General features: G+C 38.4%; 1 protein-coding gene across 1 annotated transcript; it reads left to right on the top strand.

The window, feature by feature from the left end:
• Positions 1-13,511: 13,511 nt before the first annotated feature.
• Positions 13,512-16,114, top strand: LOC122645983 (DNA N6-methyl adenine demethylase-like). Its single transcript, XM_043839426.1, has 2 exons — positions 13,512-14,704; positions 14,840-16,114. The coding sequence occupies exons 1-2, from the start codon at positions 13,536-13,538 to the stop codon at positions 15,753-15,755; spliced, it is 2,085 nt and encodes a 694-aa protein (XP_043695361.1). The 5' UTR covers positions 13,512-13,535; the 3' UTR covers positions 15,756-16,114.
• The last annotated feature ends 642 nt before the right edge of the window (positions 16,115-16,756 follow it).

Here is a 16,756-nt window from a genome sequence, read left to right as displayed (position 1 = left end):
TAATCACTTAAGTATAAGGTTTCAGGAACAAAGTGGTTGCAGGAGTGGTTTCATGCCCAAATTCTGCAACCACATGTAAATCCTAGGAAACCGGGGGTTCGGGACAGCTTTAGTCAAGGTCGGATGCAGATGTGGTTTCAGAAAACTGAAACCGAGTGTAAATCCGAGCTTCACAGGGGCTCAGGACAATTTTAGTCAAGGTCGGATGCAGATGTGGTTTCAGAAAACTGAAACCGAGTGTAAATCCGACCTTCACAGGGGCCTTCTCAGGAAGGAAATTTCAGGGTGGTTTCTTGCAGGTCTGAAACCACATGTAAACCCTCACACCTTCAGGTCCAAAATCCGAAGGATTCCCCTCCAAGGACCCCATTTTCAAGTGGTTTTAAAGCACAAGAACTTCTAGGAACTCCATCCTAAGCTCATTAGGGTCCAACCTTAAATCTCTCAAATGGCAATGAGAACCCTTACATTAGAGCTCATAATGGAGTGAAATAACTCCACCATAGCTTGGGCTTTAATGCTCCATCGACTCCCTAGGTTCCAAGAGAGATCTAGGTCAATCTCTCCCATTACCCAACCCCTTTTTAAAATCCAAAATAGAAGAAGGAAGAAGCTTCAATAGCTTACCTACCCCCAAGATGAGAGAGCTCCACGATTTATGGCCCAAGAGATGGGGTCTCCACCTTCCTCCAAGCCTCTCCACCTCCCTTCTCCTCTTTCTCTCCTCTTTCTCTCCTCCACGATTTAGGGTAGATGAGAATGATGAAGGAGAAGTAATGTTCTCTCTCTCCCTCAAGGAATCATTTATAATAAATGGGTATTTGGGTACCTCTAGTCAAATGGGTCATGAGGCTTAATGGGTCAACCCATTAGCCCTATGTGGGTAAGTGGATGGAATAACCCATCATTGGGTCAATAGGTTAAATGGGCCTGCCCACAACCTTAATTAGGGAAAAGCCCATTCTTAGATGGGTTCATAAGAGATGGGTATAAGTCCCCAATGTACTTCCTAAAGGTACGCGGGACCCGAACTTAAATTATTCCCTTCTCTCATGAAATAGCTCGAGCGGTTCAAGCCCGGACCCGCACTTCGAGGTTACCAAGGGAAGAATAATTAATAAGTCTTGAGGCTAGAACTTACTTTTCCCCTGTCATGGTTTATTACCCATGACCCCGAACAGCTTCGCCACGGCAATGCTAAGCTCATCACCGAACGAATTATCCAACTGAGGTGACGGTCCAGGATGCTCTCTCCTGAACTCCTCGCTTCCCGGGCTGGTACTTGGAGGGTAGTCGACGAAGTCGCCGTCAACGAACTTTCCCCACTGGCGGTTGAGGAATCTTTCCTCCACAGGCAAACCCGTGCTGTGGTCAACGATTTTGTAGCTAGGTTTGACCATCATGGAGAACAGGTCACCAGCATACATGGCAGCGGTATCTACACGTCACGAGAAAAAATGATATTTAATTATATCCCGGGGTACGGGTATAACAGTGGTAATTTTTGAACTCCTTGTTTAATTGGCAACAATAAGATAGAAACTTCCTTCGCATTGTTTTCTTTTAGTTAGTTGGGGATGCCCCAGTGGTTAGCTTTTTGGTTTTGCATTGTATTCTATTCTTTTCTTTTAATTTATTTTCTATTCACCAAAAAAAAAAAAAAAATAGAAAGTTTCATTAACAACAACGTTAAGGTAAGGACTAAGTTTCCCTCCACCCAAAAAGGACGGTTCACCCACTATCCTAGGGTTTACAAACCCCTCTTAGAGTTTTAGTATCTTTCAAAATATCTTCCCGATACCCTTTCTCATCCTCTCCAGGCCCACGGCGAAGTGGGTAGATGGAAACTCAGTCTGCAAGCTAAAGTCTCTAAAATAATCTTGAGACTACATTCTCTAGCTAACTGGTAACTATACTCATGCATCAATTCAACTCTGATATACTGGTTTCTCTTCGGATGAATTATGGCATGAATCCATTTTGAATGTGTTCTTCCACCTTGGTATCATTACTATATCCCTTAGTTTTGGGGAATATTGCGAGATTCACTCCTCCTACTCCTATGTTGCAACTTTAGATGTACAGGGTATTGTGGTTCCTCATCTAGCTACTACTTTACTTTCCTTATAAAAATAATCCTATTTAGTTTTCCCCACAATGGGTGAAAGCATACTTGGTCCATTTTTTCCAAACTAAACTTAAAATTAATTTAATTTTGAGGAATCACTTGCTAAAATCAATTGCTTCCAACCTATTCAAATCGAAATCGACTCAACCCGATTCCAATCTTGGTTATTGGTTATGTTTTTTAAACACCCCCCCCCTCTCTCTTCCTTGGAAAGAAAAATCCTAACCTACATGCCACCACATCACTTCACCTAAAAGAGGTCCTACACCTCTCAACCCTATGTCACATAGGTCCTACCATCTCGATCATTTTTCTTTCTTTTAATGCAAAGAAATAATATATATATATATATATATATATATTAAGGTATGAACAGAGTATTTACAGTTTCTTGTTCATACAAAAGTGTCGATTTCTTTTTTATCTCGATCATTTCTTTTGGTACAAGGATAATATCCCCCACCATCTCGTGACCTCTAATTTAGCCTCCTCAAACATAAGGTAGGATTTGATCCCAAGTCTCCAAAGTTGGAGATAAGACCACCAATCCAAGGGTGGCATCTCACCAAACAAACACATCTTTAAACTATACAAAAAGATAACATATGATTGGCTTGAAAAGGTATTAGTAAATGGAAGATCTTGTTAACATGGAAAACATTTAATTGATCAAGTTTAACCAATTCAAGAAAGGAAGAATTTGGGTTTTAAAAGCTTTATTTTGCTAAGTATTTAAAACTATTTAGGATGAAAATGGACAAATGGGGTAAAGGACTTTTTGGTTCTATCTATCCAGAAAAATTTAGGTCTCATTCAATCTACGACGTGGCAAATATTTGGGTTCTCCTAAGAAACTTATCCAAAATAGCCTGTCTCAGATGACTTAGCCCATGCTTAAACCTGCCCCAAAATTCAAAAGAAGTAGAAGAAAAGAAAATTGGAGCAAGAGTGTGGGATTTTCCATACTCCTATATATGCTCGAGCACCTAGTTCTGCCACATGTTTAGTTTGATGATGCTAAGATTTTATGAATAAATGAATCCTGATTCTCTAATTCACATGTTAAGTTTTCATTCAAAGGAGTCATGGCAAAACAAAAAAAAAAAATTTCAAAAAAAAAGAGCCTATAAAGAACGTGCATAGGACCATAGAAGGGTGCATGGACATAACTGGGATGATATGCCATTACATAGGAAGGTAAAATGATAGGATTTGAGATTAAAATTTTTTTTTGGGGAAAAAGGAGCTTTTATAAATAAAGAATCGAACTACAAATAGAATATTTACATTCTTTGATATTTTCTTCCCCTAGCATCATCACTCACTAGACGAGCAAGAGCTGGGGGAAGGCTAGAGGGACTAAGGAGGGATTTGAGATTAAAATTTGATGTATAACCAATCTAAACCATTCCTTAGATAACCAAGGTTGGTGACTGCCATATCAGTCTACCATAGCCATAAATATATTCACTTGAAAGTAGATCAAATAACATTCAAATAACCACAATGCAAGGATATACATGCCTTGGGTAGGTGCCATGTCTGCGGTGAGATGAGAGCGGGTTACAAGCTCTCTTCCTCTCACCTCTTTATTTTTAACAAATTGAATTCCCTCCTAACCCTAATGATTCCCTCGTTACCAATTTAAAAGAAAAAACATAACATTTCCAATTTTAAAATTACCCCATGTAAACCCTAAAAATTTTCATATAAAACATACGGACTTTTAACTTTAACTGCCTTACAGCCCACAATCCAAAGCACATGATACAAGACATTAATCCTCAACACTTAAAAAGGCTGCAAGTTGGATTGAATTCTGGCTCAACTTTGAACTAAACTTATCTGAGGGCCAAGCTTCTAGGCTCAGTCTTGGCCCACTTAAGTTATCAATTTCTCCCTCCAGGCCCAGTCCACTTGCAAGATCTTCTGCTGCAGTCAATATCCCCCTGCAAGGATCGTGTAGATGCTATAAGAGTAGATCCAAGTGTCCAACGTCTGCATATGACACATTTTAGTTGTCACTGACTATTAAGCATCCATCTTAAAATCAATCGGTTCTAAGTGTGATGGCCTCTTGTGGTTCTTATACTTGATAGTCGGAGCATCTACAACCGATGTAGAATTACCTCAATGCTCTCCTTTACGTGCAGGTCTTCTAGGCTCTGTCTTCATCAGAGCCCATCAATGACGGAGACCCAACATACCCACTCCAATACTGACATTGTATCTTATGTATATTGTGATCCTTTGTTGAATTCTCTGAAATCCAACTAGAAAACGCTGTAACCTGCAGTGGCAACCGTAAGCGTCCATGCACAGATTGCAGAAGGGAATCCTACTCCCAACATGGTTACCGTGTCCTCCTCTCCTCCAAGCTTGCAGGCTTCAGGCTTCTGGCTTGTCTTGCACCACAACCCAACGTGGGCTGTGGCCACCGTCCTTTTGACCTGTACTGGGGCTCAAACCTCCCAAAGAACGCGCGCGCGCACACACACACTACTTGACCACTTAAAAACTATTTCTTTACGTTCTGGTGAACTGGAATTTATTCTACTTTACCCTTTGTACTTTATTCTCTACCCGATCCCTTCCTGTGGATTTTTCATACTAAATTTCATCAAGTTTTCATTTAAATTGGCTCCTATAAAAATCAAGGTCAAAGGGCCAACCCAGTCCTTGGTGAAAATCAGTGTCAATCAGGGCCAACCTGGCTTGATCAGGATCAATCATGGTCGGATTGGACTTGGATTAAGCTAAGAGGACTCATGCCGGGTTGGGTTAGGGTTTTATAAAATCCGGCCCAATCCGATCCTGTTTCACCCTAACAAAAATACAAAAAATAGATTTTAGTTGTTTCTCCACTTTCGGCATGACTATTAACAGAAGAAATTATTTAAACAATAGAATAAAATAACAAATTTCAATCAAATTGAGAATGAGGACGGGCCATGGTAACCCTATCAAGCTTGTAGTAATTTTGAATGATCGATGATTTACATGCCCTGGTTCAACCATTAGTTAAATTTCAAAATCTTTTCCAATCAAATAATCTCTCATATATTGACATGCATTCCATGTATACATATATATATATCTCTGTGTAGACGTACACTAGAAGTACTTCAACGATATCCAAATGTTCAAAACTCGATTTTGTTTATAAAATTAATTTTACACATAAATAAAGGACCTTGTGATCTATTTTTTCACAAAATTGAAATTGAGTCCCATCAGATATACCATATGATGACATATATTTAATTTAGCTTGCCCTTATTGTTTATAGTGTGAAAGGTGAGGTAGCTAGATTGAGACTTGGACCATAATTTTAAACAACCGCACTAGACTTAGATGTTGGAAATGGAAATGGAACTCTATTGATTGGAAAGTGATACAAAAGGTGTTACACACCCTTCTACTTCTACATCAATCATCAAATAGAATATGAAGTGGGGAAGGGTGGGGGCGCCGGGAAGAGACCCAAACTGTTGACAAGGAAAGAATGACTCTCTCTCTCTCTCGCATAAGAAAGAATATAAGTCATTGATGGCTGCTAATTATAAAATAGCAATTGGGAATAAGAAAGCAATCTATAATCCTCTACACTTCCTTCACTATCCTATATATTTCATTACAATTCATATCTACTATTGAGAGAATAGTCTCCCTCGATTACCCATGAGATCTTCTATCCTCTCATATACATGTGAATCCCTCTATCTAATAGTTCGAGCTTTACGGGTTAAATATTTATGAGGTATTAGAACTGGTTTTCCCTAGATCTGTTTCTGTTCATATGCACGTGTAGGCAGTTTTGTCCTACCTACACGTGAGGGGGTGTGAGGGGGAATGTTGAGGGAATAGTCTCATATATATCGATTATCTCTGAGACTTTCTATCCTTTCAGATACCTATGAGTCCCTCCACCAAATACTTCGAGCTTTTGGATTAGATATTAACATTTACAATTTTAATTATTGGAAGAGTATCACATCAGTTACCTATTAAAGTTCATACCCTCTTAAAAGTTAAAACCTAATATAATTAATATTTCAATTCAACACCACTAGCTAGCTTACATTTGTACAGATTATAATTTAATTCATACATAATCTAACTAATTAGCTTTACGGGCTCTAATAAGTCTAAGGCATGCCAACCTGGTCTCGGAGATCTCAGTACAGATTACAAATTAATGAAACCTTAAATTCTTTATAAATGGAAGGGGGGATGGAATTGCTTTAATCTTGATGAGTTTTATTAATTTATTATGTCAGATTTGTCCTTGCATTTTCCTCGTATTCCTCGTATACAACTTATAAACAGAATCTCCATCGATCGTTGAACAATTACTTTTGTTAAAAAATTGAAGATGAAGAAGGAAATCCAGATCTATAGCGTAATTAATTAAGTTTATTAAACAGCAAATATGCTTTGGAATCCATTAGATCGAGCTCGCCATAATGTTGCAACCTTAAATATTAAAACTGTTTTATAAGCTCACGTGAGCTTTTTAATGGAGAAAAGTGATGACATATTAAGTGTTAAAACATTTTTAATTTATCCTTTACATCCCCCCGCCATTGGCATTGTCTGTGATCGACGAATCTCTCACTTTCTGTTTCTTTTTCTGTCTCGGATTCTAAACCAGCCTTGAGGGTGATTAGCTGTTCCTTAAAGAGTAATGACTGGGATCCAACCAGATTCAAAGCTTTCTCCTTGCACCCACAGTTACAGTTACACAACGTATGGATTTTCATGGTTCGGCAAGATCGATTGCCAACATCCAGAGTAAAATGAGACATGTTTCACTATCAATGGAGAATAGGGTTTATCCAGATAATAATCCTACATCGGCTGTGGGTGCTTAGACTAACAAGTATAAGAGCCACATCAACGGTGAGATTATTACCTATCGAAATTGATATTAACATAAAAAACTTGTTTCTTCTTAACTGATTTATTTGCTAAAATAATATCATTTCTTTTTAAGGCTGTATTTTTTTTTTTTTGGTACAAAAAATATTTACTGATGAAAAGCATATGCACAACCAATGGTTCTATTTCATTATTTGTATCATAGTAAAAAGGACATAAAAGGATTAAAAAAAAAAAAAACTTCAAGGAAAATCCATTTATTTACATTTTAATTACCTGGAAAAGCTGTTCATGTGTAGTTGGCAGTGTGTGATCCGATAATAGTACTAGGATAGACAACATAATTAATCACCTTAAACTTTAAGTTTGGCCTTAATGATACTTTTACTTGAAAAGATTAAGGTTGCGTGTGAGAGCCATGTGGAATAGAATCATTTGATTTTTTACTCTGTATAAAGTTTTAAGGCATAATCGATCCTTCAACGTGTCTAGTGCATGCCACTTAATTATCTTCTTTAATTACCTTCTTCCTTGGGAGGACATTCTAATTAGAGGGCTTAAAGACAGGAATATTAAGGGTATCCATTTATAGGATGGTTAGTACTTAGCATTATCAGATAAGATTTTACCTGTTTAGTCTAAGAGCATGCAAGAGGACCACCACATGAGATGCTTGCTAGTGATTGATTGCATGGTTTAAGTTAAAAAGTCCTAAATATAATTCTTTGAAACACTTTGTAACCATGGAGACTTATAAAATATTCCAAGCAGAACCCTTAATTTGATTTTCAATCCCTTTATTATTCTTCTGGTTTAAGATATATAAGAAGATATTAGAGGCTCATTAAGAGCCCAACAAGGACCACTAGGGGCATTAATTATTAGAAATCAGTAACCTGGGAGCCAATTCAATGTAGATGACCTCAAATTAATTATTTATTCCCACACTCTATATCTTTTCAACTTTTTTTTTTTTTATACTAATCCTTACTCATTACTGCATGTGTATTTTTATTTTCTTGCCGTCTATCAAAAAGTACTCCTTGAATATTTATACATTTATTTGTTATTAGGATTAAGTTTAATTTCTTTCACCCATCGTGAAGAGAGATCAAATCTATCTTCAGCCACGGGATCTAACTATATAATTCAACTGTGGAAGAATATTTCAGACCTTCACCTTGTGTGATGAAAATCTTTCGCCTAGTAATTTAGGCACTTCAAACAAAAACTAACCCAATATGGATTAGAAAGCCAAAAGTTCTGAAAGTGTTTTGTATTAATTTAATTGGAGATCTATCTGAGAAATTCCCAAATTATACCTTCCTCCTCTTCATTCCCAAATTATTTCTCTTTTATTTGTTTCATGGGTTTGAGCTTTTTGTGACAGGTTTATGAAAGTTCTAAGCCAAAGTGGGCTTACCCTAGCTAGTAAAATCAATAAATAAATAAACCATCTTTCTTTGATCCTAAATCTAAATGAAAACCAATCAATTAGAATTAAAAAGACAAAAACTGAACCCTTTTGTGGTTCTAAGCTAGATTTAGTAACACCTACCAAATAATAGCAGAAGCATATATATATATAAAAAGGTCCTGAATATATAATTCTTAATTACTGAGTTATTTTTTTACTGCAAGGACCTTATATTTCAATTCAAGTGTTTCAAAAACCACACTCATGGTGAAGAAATAATTTTAGAGTACCATCCACATCACTTAACCAAACAAAAAGAAACAAAAGTGTTTGTGGAAAATTGAAAATTGAGAGCAAACTAGGAGTGGGGTTGGGAATCTATACTCGATTTAATAAAATAACAACTCATCAAGTGGACAAAATAGATGATTTCTTTCATGACATTGATGAGAGAGGCCAAGAAGGTATAAGATAGCTGATGGGGTGGATCTGAGTCACATCTCTTATATATGTCAGTACAGCTCCATTGATAGATTCAAAGTAAGTTCCATTACGACAAGGGAGATGAATTATTAGATTAGGTTATCCCTAAAACATAAAATAGAGATGGAGAAGAGAGACAAACTAGGATTACCTTTATCTCACTATTTATAAACCTTACTTCCCATGGAATATATCATGCTTGATGGTAGTGGCCGGTGGCTCTATTAGCCCAGTGGATCTGAAGGATGTGTTTGATTAGTAAGTAAAGAAAAAAAGAATATAATAAGACAATAAATTTTTCTGTCTTTCTTTCTCCTTTTTTTTTTCTAAAAAAATTGAAAATTTTTTTTTTCTTTTATTTTCTTGCCCACCAAACACATTGTTAGAGGGAATGCATGTCATGATGTTTTATTCTCATATATCCTTTGAAAGAAGAGAGAAGGGTTCATCATTCATACGTTATGTCTCTACGTATGTTCCAAGAGAAATCATATCGATCATTACGTGGGGAACCGTATAAGAATACAGAAGATTATATTTGGTCCCCCCACTCATTTCTATAATTCTATGATCTATAGTTTCCATACAATTGAATTAATGATAGTGGGGTTTTGAAAAACTCATTTTGATTATGACTCATATTCATAGAAGTTATTTTTAAAATATGACTATGGTCTTTGAATTTTAAGGGTTATGACCAAAATGAGTCATAGAGATTTGGTTTCAAAAGGAAAATTAGGTGTAGATGGAGCTGTGTTTAATACTTTAGTATTAGGGTTTTTTTATTTGACTTTTCACTATTCAATTTTTTATTTTTATTTTTAAATTTTAAAAATTTAAAGCATTAAAGAAAATAAAGAATTATGCTATTCTATATCTAGTAGTATCAACGTCTTGTTGCCAATTAAAGATGCCAAATTGAAAATGTTTAAATCACGAATCTTACCTCATGCAACATTGGAACATTAAGGGATTTAATTATAAGAACCTCTCTTCTATCAAAAAAATAATAAGAACCTCTCAGATCTAAGGACCAATAACAAGATATGATTAAGAATCTTATTTCACAAATATGTAACATTAACCCATGCAAGATTCCCAAGTGACCCAGCTCAATATGCATAATTATGAATATTTATATTTGTATTTGGAATCACCGTTTGCATCAATACACAATGCAACAAACATTTGAATAGAATGTTCAATTAAATCCCTAATTACAAACAATTTAAGACATAACCTTAAGACAATCATACACCCAATAGTATAAATGTAAATCAATTTATTATTTAAACTATTTAAATTTGATTTGATGAATACATAAATCAAACATATCTATCGATACTTTATATCGTGAATGTGTTATTCATGAATGTTTGCCTTATTAATGTTTCGATCGCCCTTGAATGTATCATATATTCTACAATTTCTCATCAATGAATTTAATATATAGCTATGCTCACCCATACCACTCCCATTAATATCTTAGTATCTTAAATGATAAAATGAAAATGGATAAAAAAACAATAACTTTATATGAGAGGAATGGACGATTGAGCAAAGGCATCATTGTCATCATCCGTCTTGGTCTAAAGTAAGAAATAAACATTCAATTGTTTACCAAAAAAAAAAGAAAAATTAACATTCAATTCAGCTTCTTGTCCAAAAGCTTAAGACCCATTCAAAAATGCTGAGTTGACCTATAATAATTACTATTTGTTGGGGATTTTTAGAACCTTACAATGAATTTGCTTTTAGGCCAATGTTCTTTGTGCCGGGGTCACAGGCTGCACCCAAACACATAGGGGTGGGTCAAATGATCGACCTGCCCCTCCTGAATGGCAGAAAGACCACCCCCATGTGTTTGGATGCAACCTACGCAGCGACATAGAAAACATGACCCTTATTTTTAATAATAAACTGTCTTATCCTAATTTAATTTTAAGGAGAGCTAGGACGATGACCCTCCCTCCCATTTCCTCTCTTCCTTCTCTTCATTCTAAAATGGAGAGAAAAAATGTTGCCGCAAGTATCAAATGGGGTACAAATTTTTTTTGGGTAAATTACACATCACCCCTTGGTTTTTGAAAAAACTCAAATCACCCCCTAGTTAGACCCCAATATGACAAATTAATCCTTACCATTAGTTTTATGCTGTTAAGTGATGATGTCAGCCAGTTAAATAAATTTAAATCCCTAAACTACCCTTGACATCCAAACATAGATTTTAAAAGGTAATATTGTAAATTTAATTATAATATTTTAGTACAAGGGTAAAATAGTCCTGTCATGCCAATAATTAACAATAGACTAACATCGTTATTGTACAGGGGGTGATTTGAGTTTTTTCAAAAACCAAAGGGTGATCTGAGTTTCGCTTGAAAACCAGGTGGTGATGTGTAATTTACCCTTTTTTTTATTCTTATGGTTTTGCCATCTTAAATTATAATAAATCTCTTTTGTGTGCATCCAATGTAAAATAAATGAAAATTTTTGGTCGAAATAATCAGTTATATAATCTCAATTTTCTTTAGATTTTAGAGATCTTATGCATCTTAAGGCCCTCCTCTTTGGTATAATTTTTATTTAAATTTTTCATTAATTTCTTAAAATAAATTAAAGAAAATAGTTTTTATTTTTATTTTTTTTTATCTAGTTAGAAATTGAAATTGTGTGATTTCATTGATTGAAAATAAATTCAAGAAAAAAAAAATCAGTGTGCTAAAACACAACCTCCTTCTACAACCCCACACACTAAGTAACAAAATCATAGTCCATGGCACATTGTGTACATCTCATCCAATCACTTTCATAAAAGGTAAAATTTTATATGCAGGAACACTATAGTTAGAGTTTTTCTATGCTATATATCTTGTGTGTGGAGCTCAAAAATACTATAGAATGATCTAGGCCCCCAAAAATCGTGCTAGATGTCTGATATCCAAACTCAAAATTCATAAACTCGCATTGTATTGGTCCCACCTGATGAGATTATCTATGCGTATTAAGATAATCTCCATAATATGTAATTAATAAATTCTTCAAAATTCTCCACAATTATATATAGAAGGTTAAATTATTTGACAAGCTGATTTTGTGCGTACTTATCTAGAAGCAGCCCCCGCCCCCAACCCTGCCCCCCAAAAAAAAATTCTACCATGGTCCATGTAGAGCTATTTATGGGTCCATTCACTGAATATTATGCACTTTCTTGACTTATGAGGTCCAAAAATCTATCTTTGGTTCACATGGTCCAGGCCCATCACCCAAGACTCTCATCTACTCTCTCTCCATACAAAATTGTCATAGAATATGTGCCTTGTGACATCATGAAACTGTAAATGTATGTGTATGCTACATGTACGGTTAGGGGATAAAATTTGGATTATCAGCATGAACGTGCAATCGTGCAGGCTGCATAGTGAAGAGAGACATTTATGGAAACAAAAGAAACAGGAGTTGACACCCATTCGTATAGAAAACTTGCAAGTGATTCAAACTCCCTTTTAAGAATGCATGGAAAGGTATTTATAGAGGCAAAAGGATAGATGCCTTCTTTTATTCGTAAGTGAAAATGTACTATTACGAATAGATGAATCAAATTTGGTTCGAGGGCAACATACTTTTTATTTTTAAGTAAAATTGTAGAACTTCTCTTCAAATAATAATTAAAAAAAGATTAAATTGTCGCACCCTTACAATATGAATATAACAATAAATTGGTAGGGTATTCTTAGATTGATAACCATCGATCTAACCCCATTGAATCTCAACTATTGAGCATTTTACCTCAAACAAGCTATGACAATGATCTCTCAACCTCTCTCCGCCCCCTCTCCTCTACATCTTCTTCTCCCCCAGCCTCTATGCATCTCCCTCGCGCCGCGCCCTGCTCTCTCTCTCTCTCTCTCCCTCCCTCACACACACACACACACACACCCTGTCTCTACGCAGTTCCCTCCCACCCCTGCTCCCCCCCCTCCTCTCTCTCTCTCTCTCTCTCTCTCCACCTCTCTACACATCCCCCTCTCCCCTCTGCCTTCTCTCTATCTATTATTTTTCAGTCGAAAATAGTAACTATGTGGAAATTCAATGGACGATTTAGATTAATTTTGTACTAGATCTCTGGTTACAATCTAAGACATGAGAAAGAGTTGGCAGGACGGATAGGCAGGACATCCTTCCTGCCACCACCCACCTTTAGAAGAAAAAAAAAAGGCAAACTTAAAAAACACCCCTTTGATTGGCTTGAAAGAAAAAAAAAAAAAAAAGAGAGGCATAAGTATTTCCACCAGGCACCCAATTTACGAACTTTTGTTATTACGGCAACCCCGATAGCTTTCCCTACCTTTCCTCTCTTGGGTTCCGTTTCTCTCTTACAGCCCCCCGTATTGGAAGGAAAGAAAGCTGGGAAAAGATTTCATTTTTTTATTTATTTAAATATATAATTAAAATAAGGGGGAAAAGAAATTATTATAAGAACTTGCGCCTCCGTTAACCATCTTCTCTTTTCTTCCCCTTTCTTTCTCCACTGCTTCAGTGGAGAGCCAACAGGAAGACTAGAGGAGTGGAAGGGGGGAGAGGAGCAGTTAGTTTTATCTCCACTCCAACCTTGGGTTCAACCGAATGGACCCACTACCGGCAGTGGCTTCCGCCACCCATCTCGCCTACCCGGACTCAGTGGAGTCGTCTCCCCGGTCGCGCAACGCCGATTCCTGGGACGAGCCCCTTCCTCCCATCCCAGGCGCTAAGCTGCGTTTGATGTGCAGCTATGGAGGCCACATCGTCCCTCGCCCTCACGATAAGTTCCTCTGCTACCTAGGCGGCGAGACCCGCATCGTTGTCGTGGACCGCCACTCCACCTTGACCGACCTCTCCGCTCGCCTCTCTCGCAGCCTTCTCCATGGTCGTGACTTTACCCTCAAATACCAACTTCCTAACGAAGACCTCGATTCTCTCATCTCCGTCACCACCGACGAAGATCTTGAGAATATGATCGAGGAGTATGATCGCACCACCACTTCTTCGTTGAAGCCCTCTCGCCTCCGCCTCTTTCTCTTCCCTACCAAGCCCGATACTGCCTCTTCGATCGGTTCTCTCCTCGACGATTCCAAGTCTGAGAACTGGTTTTTGGATGCCCTTAACGGTTCTGGAATTCTGCCTGGAGGGGTTTCCGCTGACGCTGCTTCCGTTAATTGCCTGTTAGGTCTCGACGATGTTATCCATGTCGACCCTTCTGTTGATGTGGAGGCTCAACCTGAATCTGTAGGTAATCATAACAAGCAGGTTAGTAATAAACAAGGGCAAGATGTTCAATCGGTGCCGGATTCTCCGATGATGGAAACTACTTCGTCGTTTGGTTCGACGTCTTCTTCGCCTTCTCAGTCCAATTTACCTCCGATTCGAGTTCATGTCGAGGATGGTGGGGTTGGGGTTCGGTTGCATGATCAGATGGTTGGGCTGGAGGAACATTTCTCGCAACTGAACGTAGCTGCCGCAGCTGCTGCTACTGCTACTGCTACTGCTACGCAGAAGCAAGAGGAGGGTTTTGTCACCATTTATTCTCCGCCACCAGTTCCGACCACCGTTGCAGCTGCAGCAATGGTATCATCAGCTGTTACGGTTAATCTTACCACCGTTGCTAGTGAAAACCACGGCCGCGTTATCTCGGACGATGAGCGATCAGACCGATCAGACCATGGGGCCCCGGTTGGTTTTCGGAAACCGCCACAACCTCAATTGCAACAGAGGACTAGTGGGGGTGTGGATTTACCATCGCCAGATGCAGCTGCCAGGCACCCTCAATCTCTCACTCTCTGCTTTTATTTTTCTTCTTCTTCTTTCCATTTCTTTGAACTTAGGAGGTTAAATTAAACTAGCTTTTATTTGACTGGGAAAGATTTCTGAAATGGGTTTCTGAAATGTTGCAGAGATGCCAATTCTGGCCCAAAAACAGTGTTCTATCAAGACACAGTGGCAGCTGCTACAGCTAGAGACAATAGGGTTCCTGCTTTCCCTAACAAGAGTAACATCTCTGATCCTAGCTATCGGATCCAGATGCAACAACAACAACAACAACAACATTTTCAAGATGCTGGTTACTTCTTGTCTTCACAATTGGATCAGCAGCAGCAGCTTCAGCAGCAACAACAGCAACAACAGCAACAGCAGCAATTTATCCCCGCAGGCACGCAGTACATCCACCATCACCCCACAGGACCAGTACCCATCTCGTCATACTACCCACTGTACCATTCGGCGCAGCAAACGCTGCAACACCCCCATCAGCAGCTCGATCAGCAATACCAAATGTACTACTTGCCTGTTAGGCAAACACAAGCTTACAATTTGCCTGTTCAATCTAATCTTGGCGATGCTCCAACCGTCCAATCCAGTCGGCCCCCAACGCCACCCAGCCCTGTCATGATCCCTCCCTCTGCTGCTGCTTATAAAGAGCCCGCAGCGTCTGTTTATCCCTCTAGGAACTCAGCTCCTTCGAAGCCCGATTTAGCCCCGAATGTGTACAGAACTGCCGCTGCAGTAGCACCGCCACTCATTCAAATGGCTCCTGATCAGCATCAGCAGCAGATTTTGGGTTACCATCAGATGCATCACCCATCTCAGTCTATGGCTGTTACTGCCGCCGGTGCTGCCAACTATGCATACGAGTTTGCGGATCCTACCCACGCGCAGATGTACTACACTCAGCCTTCAGCTGCTACATTGCCTCCTCAGTATCAAACTATGACCGCAGCATCAGCTGTAGGGTTGTCGGAGGCTTCTACCCAGTTGGCCACAGACAGCTCTAAGCATCAGCAGCAGATCAGAACTTCACAAACACTGTGAGTCGTCATCCATAGCTGATGAAGAAAAGTAACGATTTTGGAGGGATGGGTTTGGGTAAATTTTAGATTTTTGTTCTCTTTTACTTTGTGAAATCTTGTTCTTTGTATGGTTATAGGTATTGGTTTGTGTTTAAAAAAAAAATGTTAATCTATCTGTGATATGAAATAAGGGAGTGGGTCGTCTTCTCTTTCTAGTTTCTTCCTGTTTTATAGATTATAATGTAATGCAGATCTTAGAAAGAAAATAGAAGTTGGTCAGATAGGGGATATCAACATCAAATGTTTGTGTTTGGTCAGTCTGTGTATTAGCAGTCATGAAATAAATACACATATATACATCAAGCTTTGTTTTAGAAATTCTATTTTGGTTTCAGCATGTCAGGTGTTTGTTCAATCCATTTCTTTTCTTCTCTTCTCTTTTCCTTTTCACGGTTTCACCAGCAGCTATGCCTATGGCCTTATACAATAGTGGGGTTCAGGGCCTCAGGCTTCAAGAGGGATTTCGATCAGATCCAGAGCTTTGACACACAGCCACTCCATGCATGGTCTCCTTGGTGGTGGTTTTGCGCTTTTGCATAATCAGGTCAAAAATTGATAATAACAGGTCTGCTTGGTTTGACTCAAAACTCTTGGTTAGATCTTCATGGTACCTCTAAACTATGCTCTAAAAACTCGAGCGTCCCAACTCACGCAGTCCAGCCAGGATACTCTCTCACAGGTGCCCAAATCGTCGGCATGTGTGTCTGGACTTTGGATTATGGGATTGCGCAGCTGCCATTGCCAGCTCTCGTACGTTGTCATGTGGGCGCACCTGGGAAGGTAATTGTTGTTTAGGTAAAGGTGAAAAGTGTGTGAATGTACAATGTAATGTATGACCTCGAGATTGGAGTCCTTGTGGGCTATGGCTTATTATGTTTTGGATGGTTCCATGACTGTGGACTGCGTTTCAAAAGCTCGCCTCTCTCTCTCTCTCTCCACTGGAGAGGAACAGTGCTAATCAAT

Source organism: Telopea speciosissima, chromosome 11 (genome assembly GCF_018873765.1).
Source record: "Telopea speciosissima isolate NSW1024214 ecotype Mountain lineage chromosome 11, Tspe_v1, whole genome shotgun sequence".
NCBI lineage: Eukaryota > Viridiplantae > Streptophyta > Magnoliopsida > Proteales > Proteaceae > Telopea > Telopea speciosissima.
The sequence above is the reverse complement of the archived record's forward strand: the minus strand, read 5'-3'. Positions and strand labels throughout refer to the sequence as shown.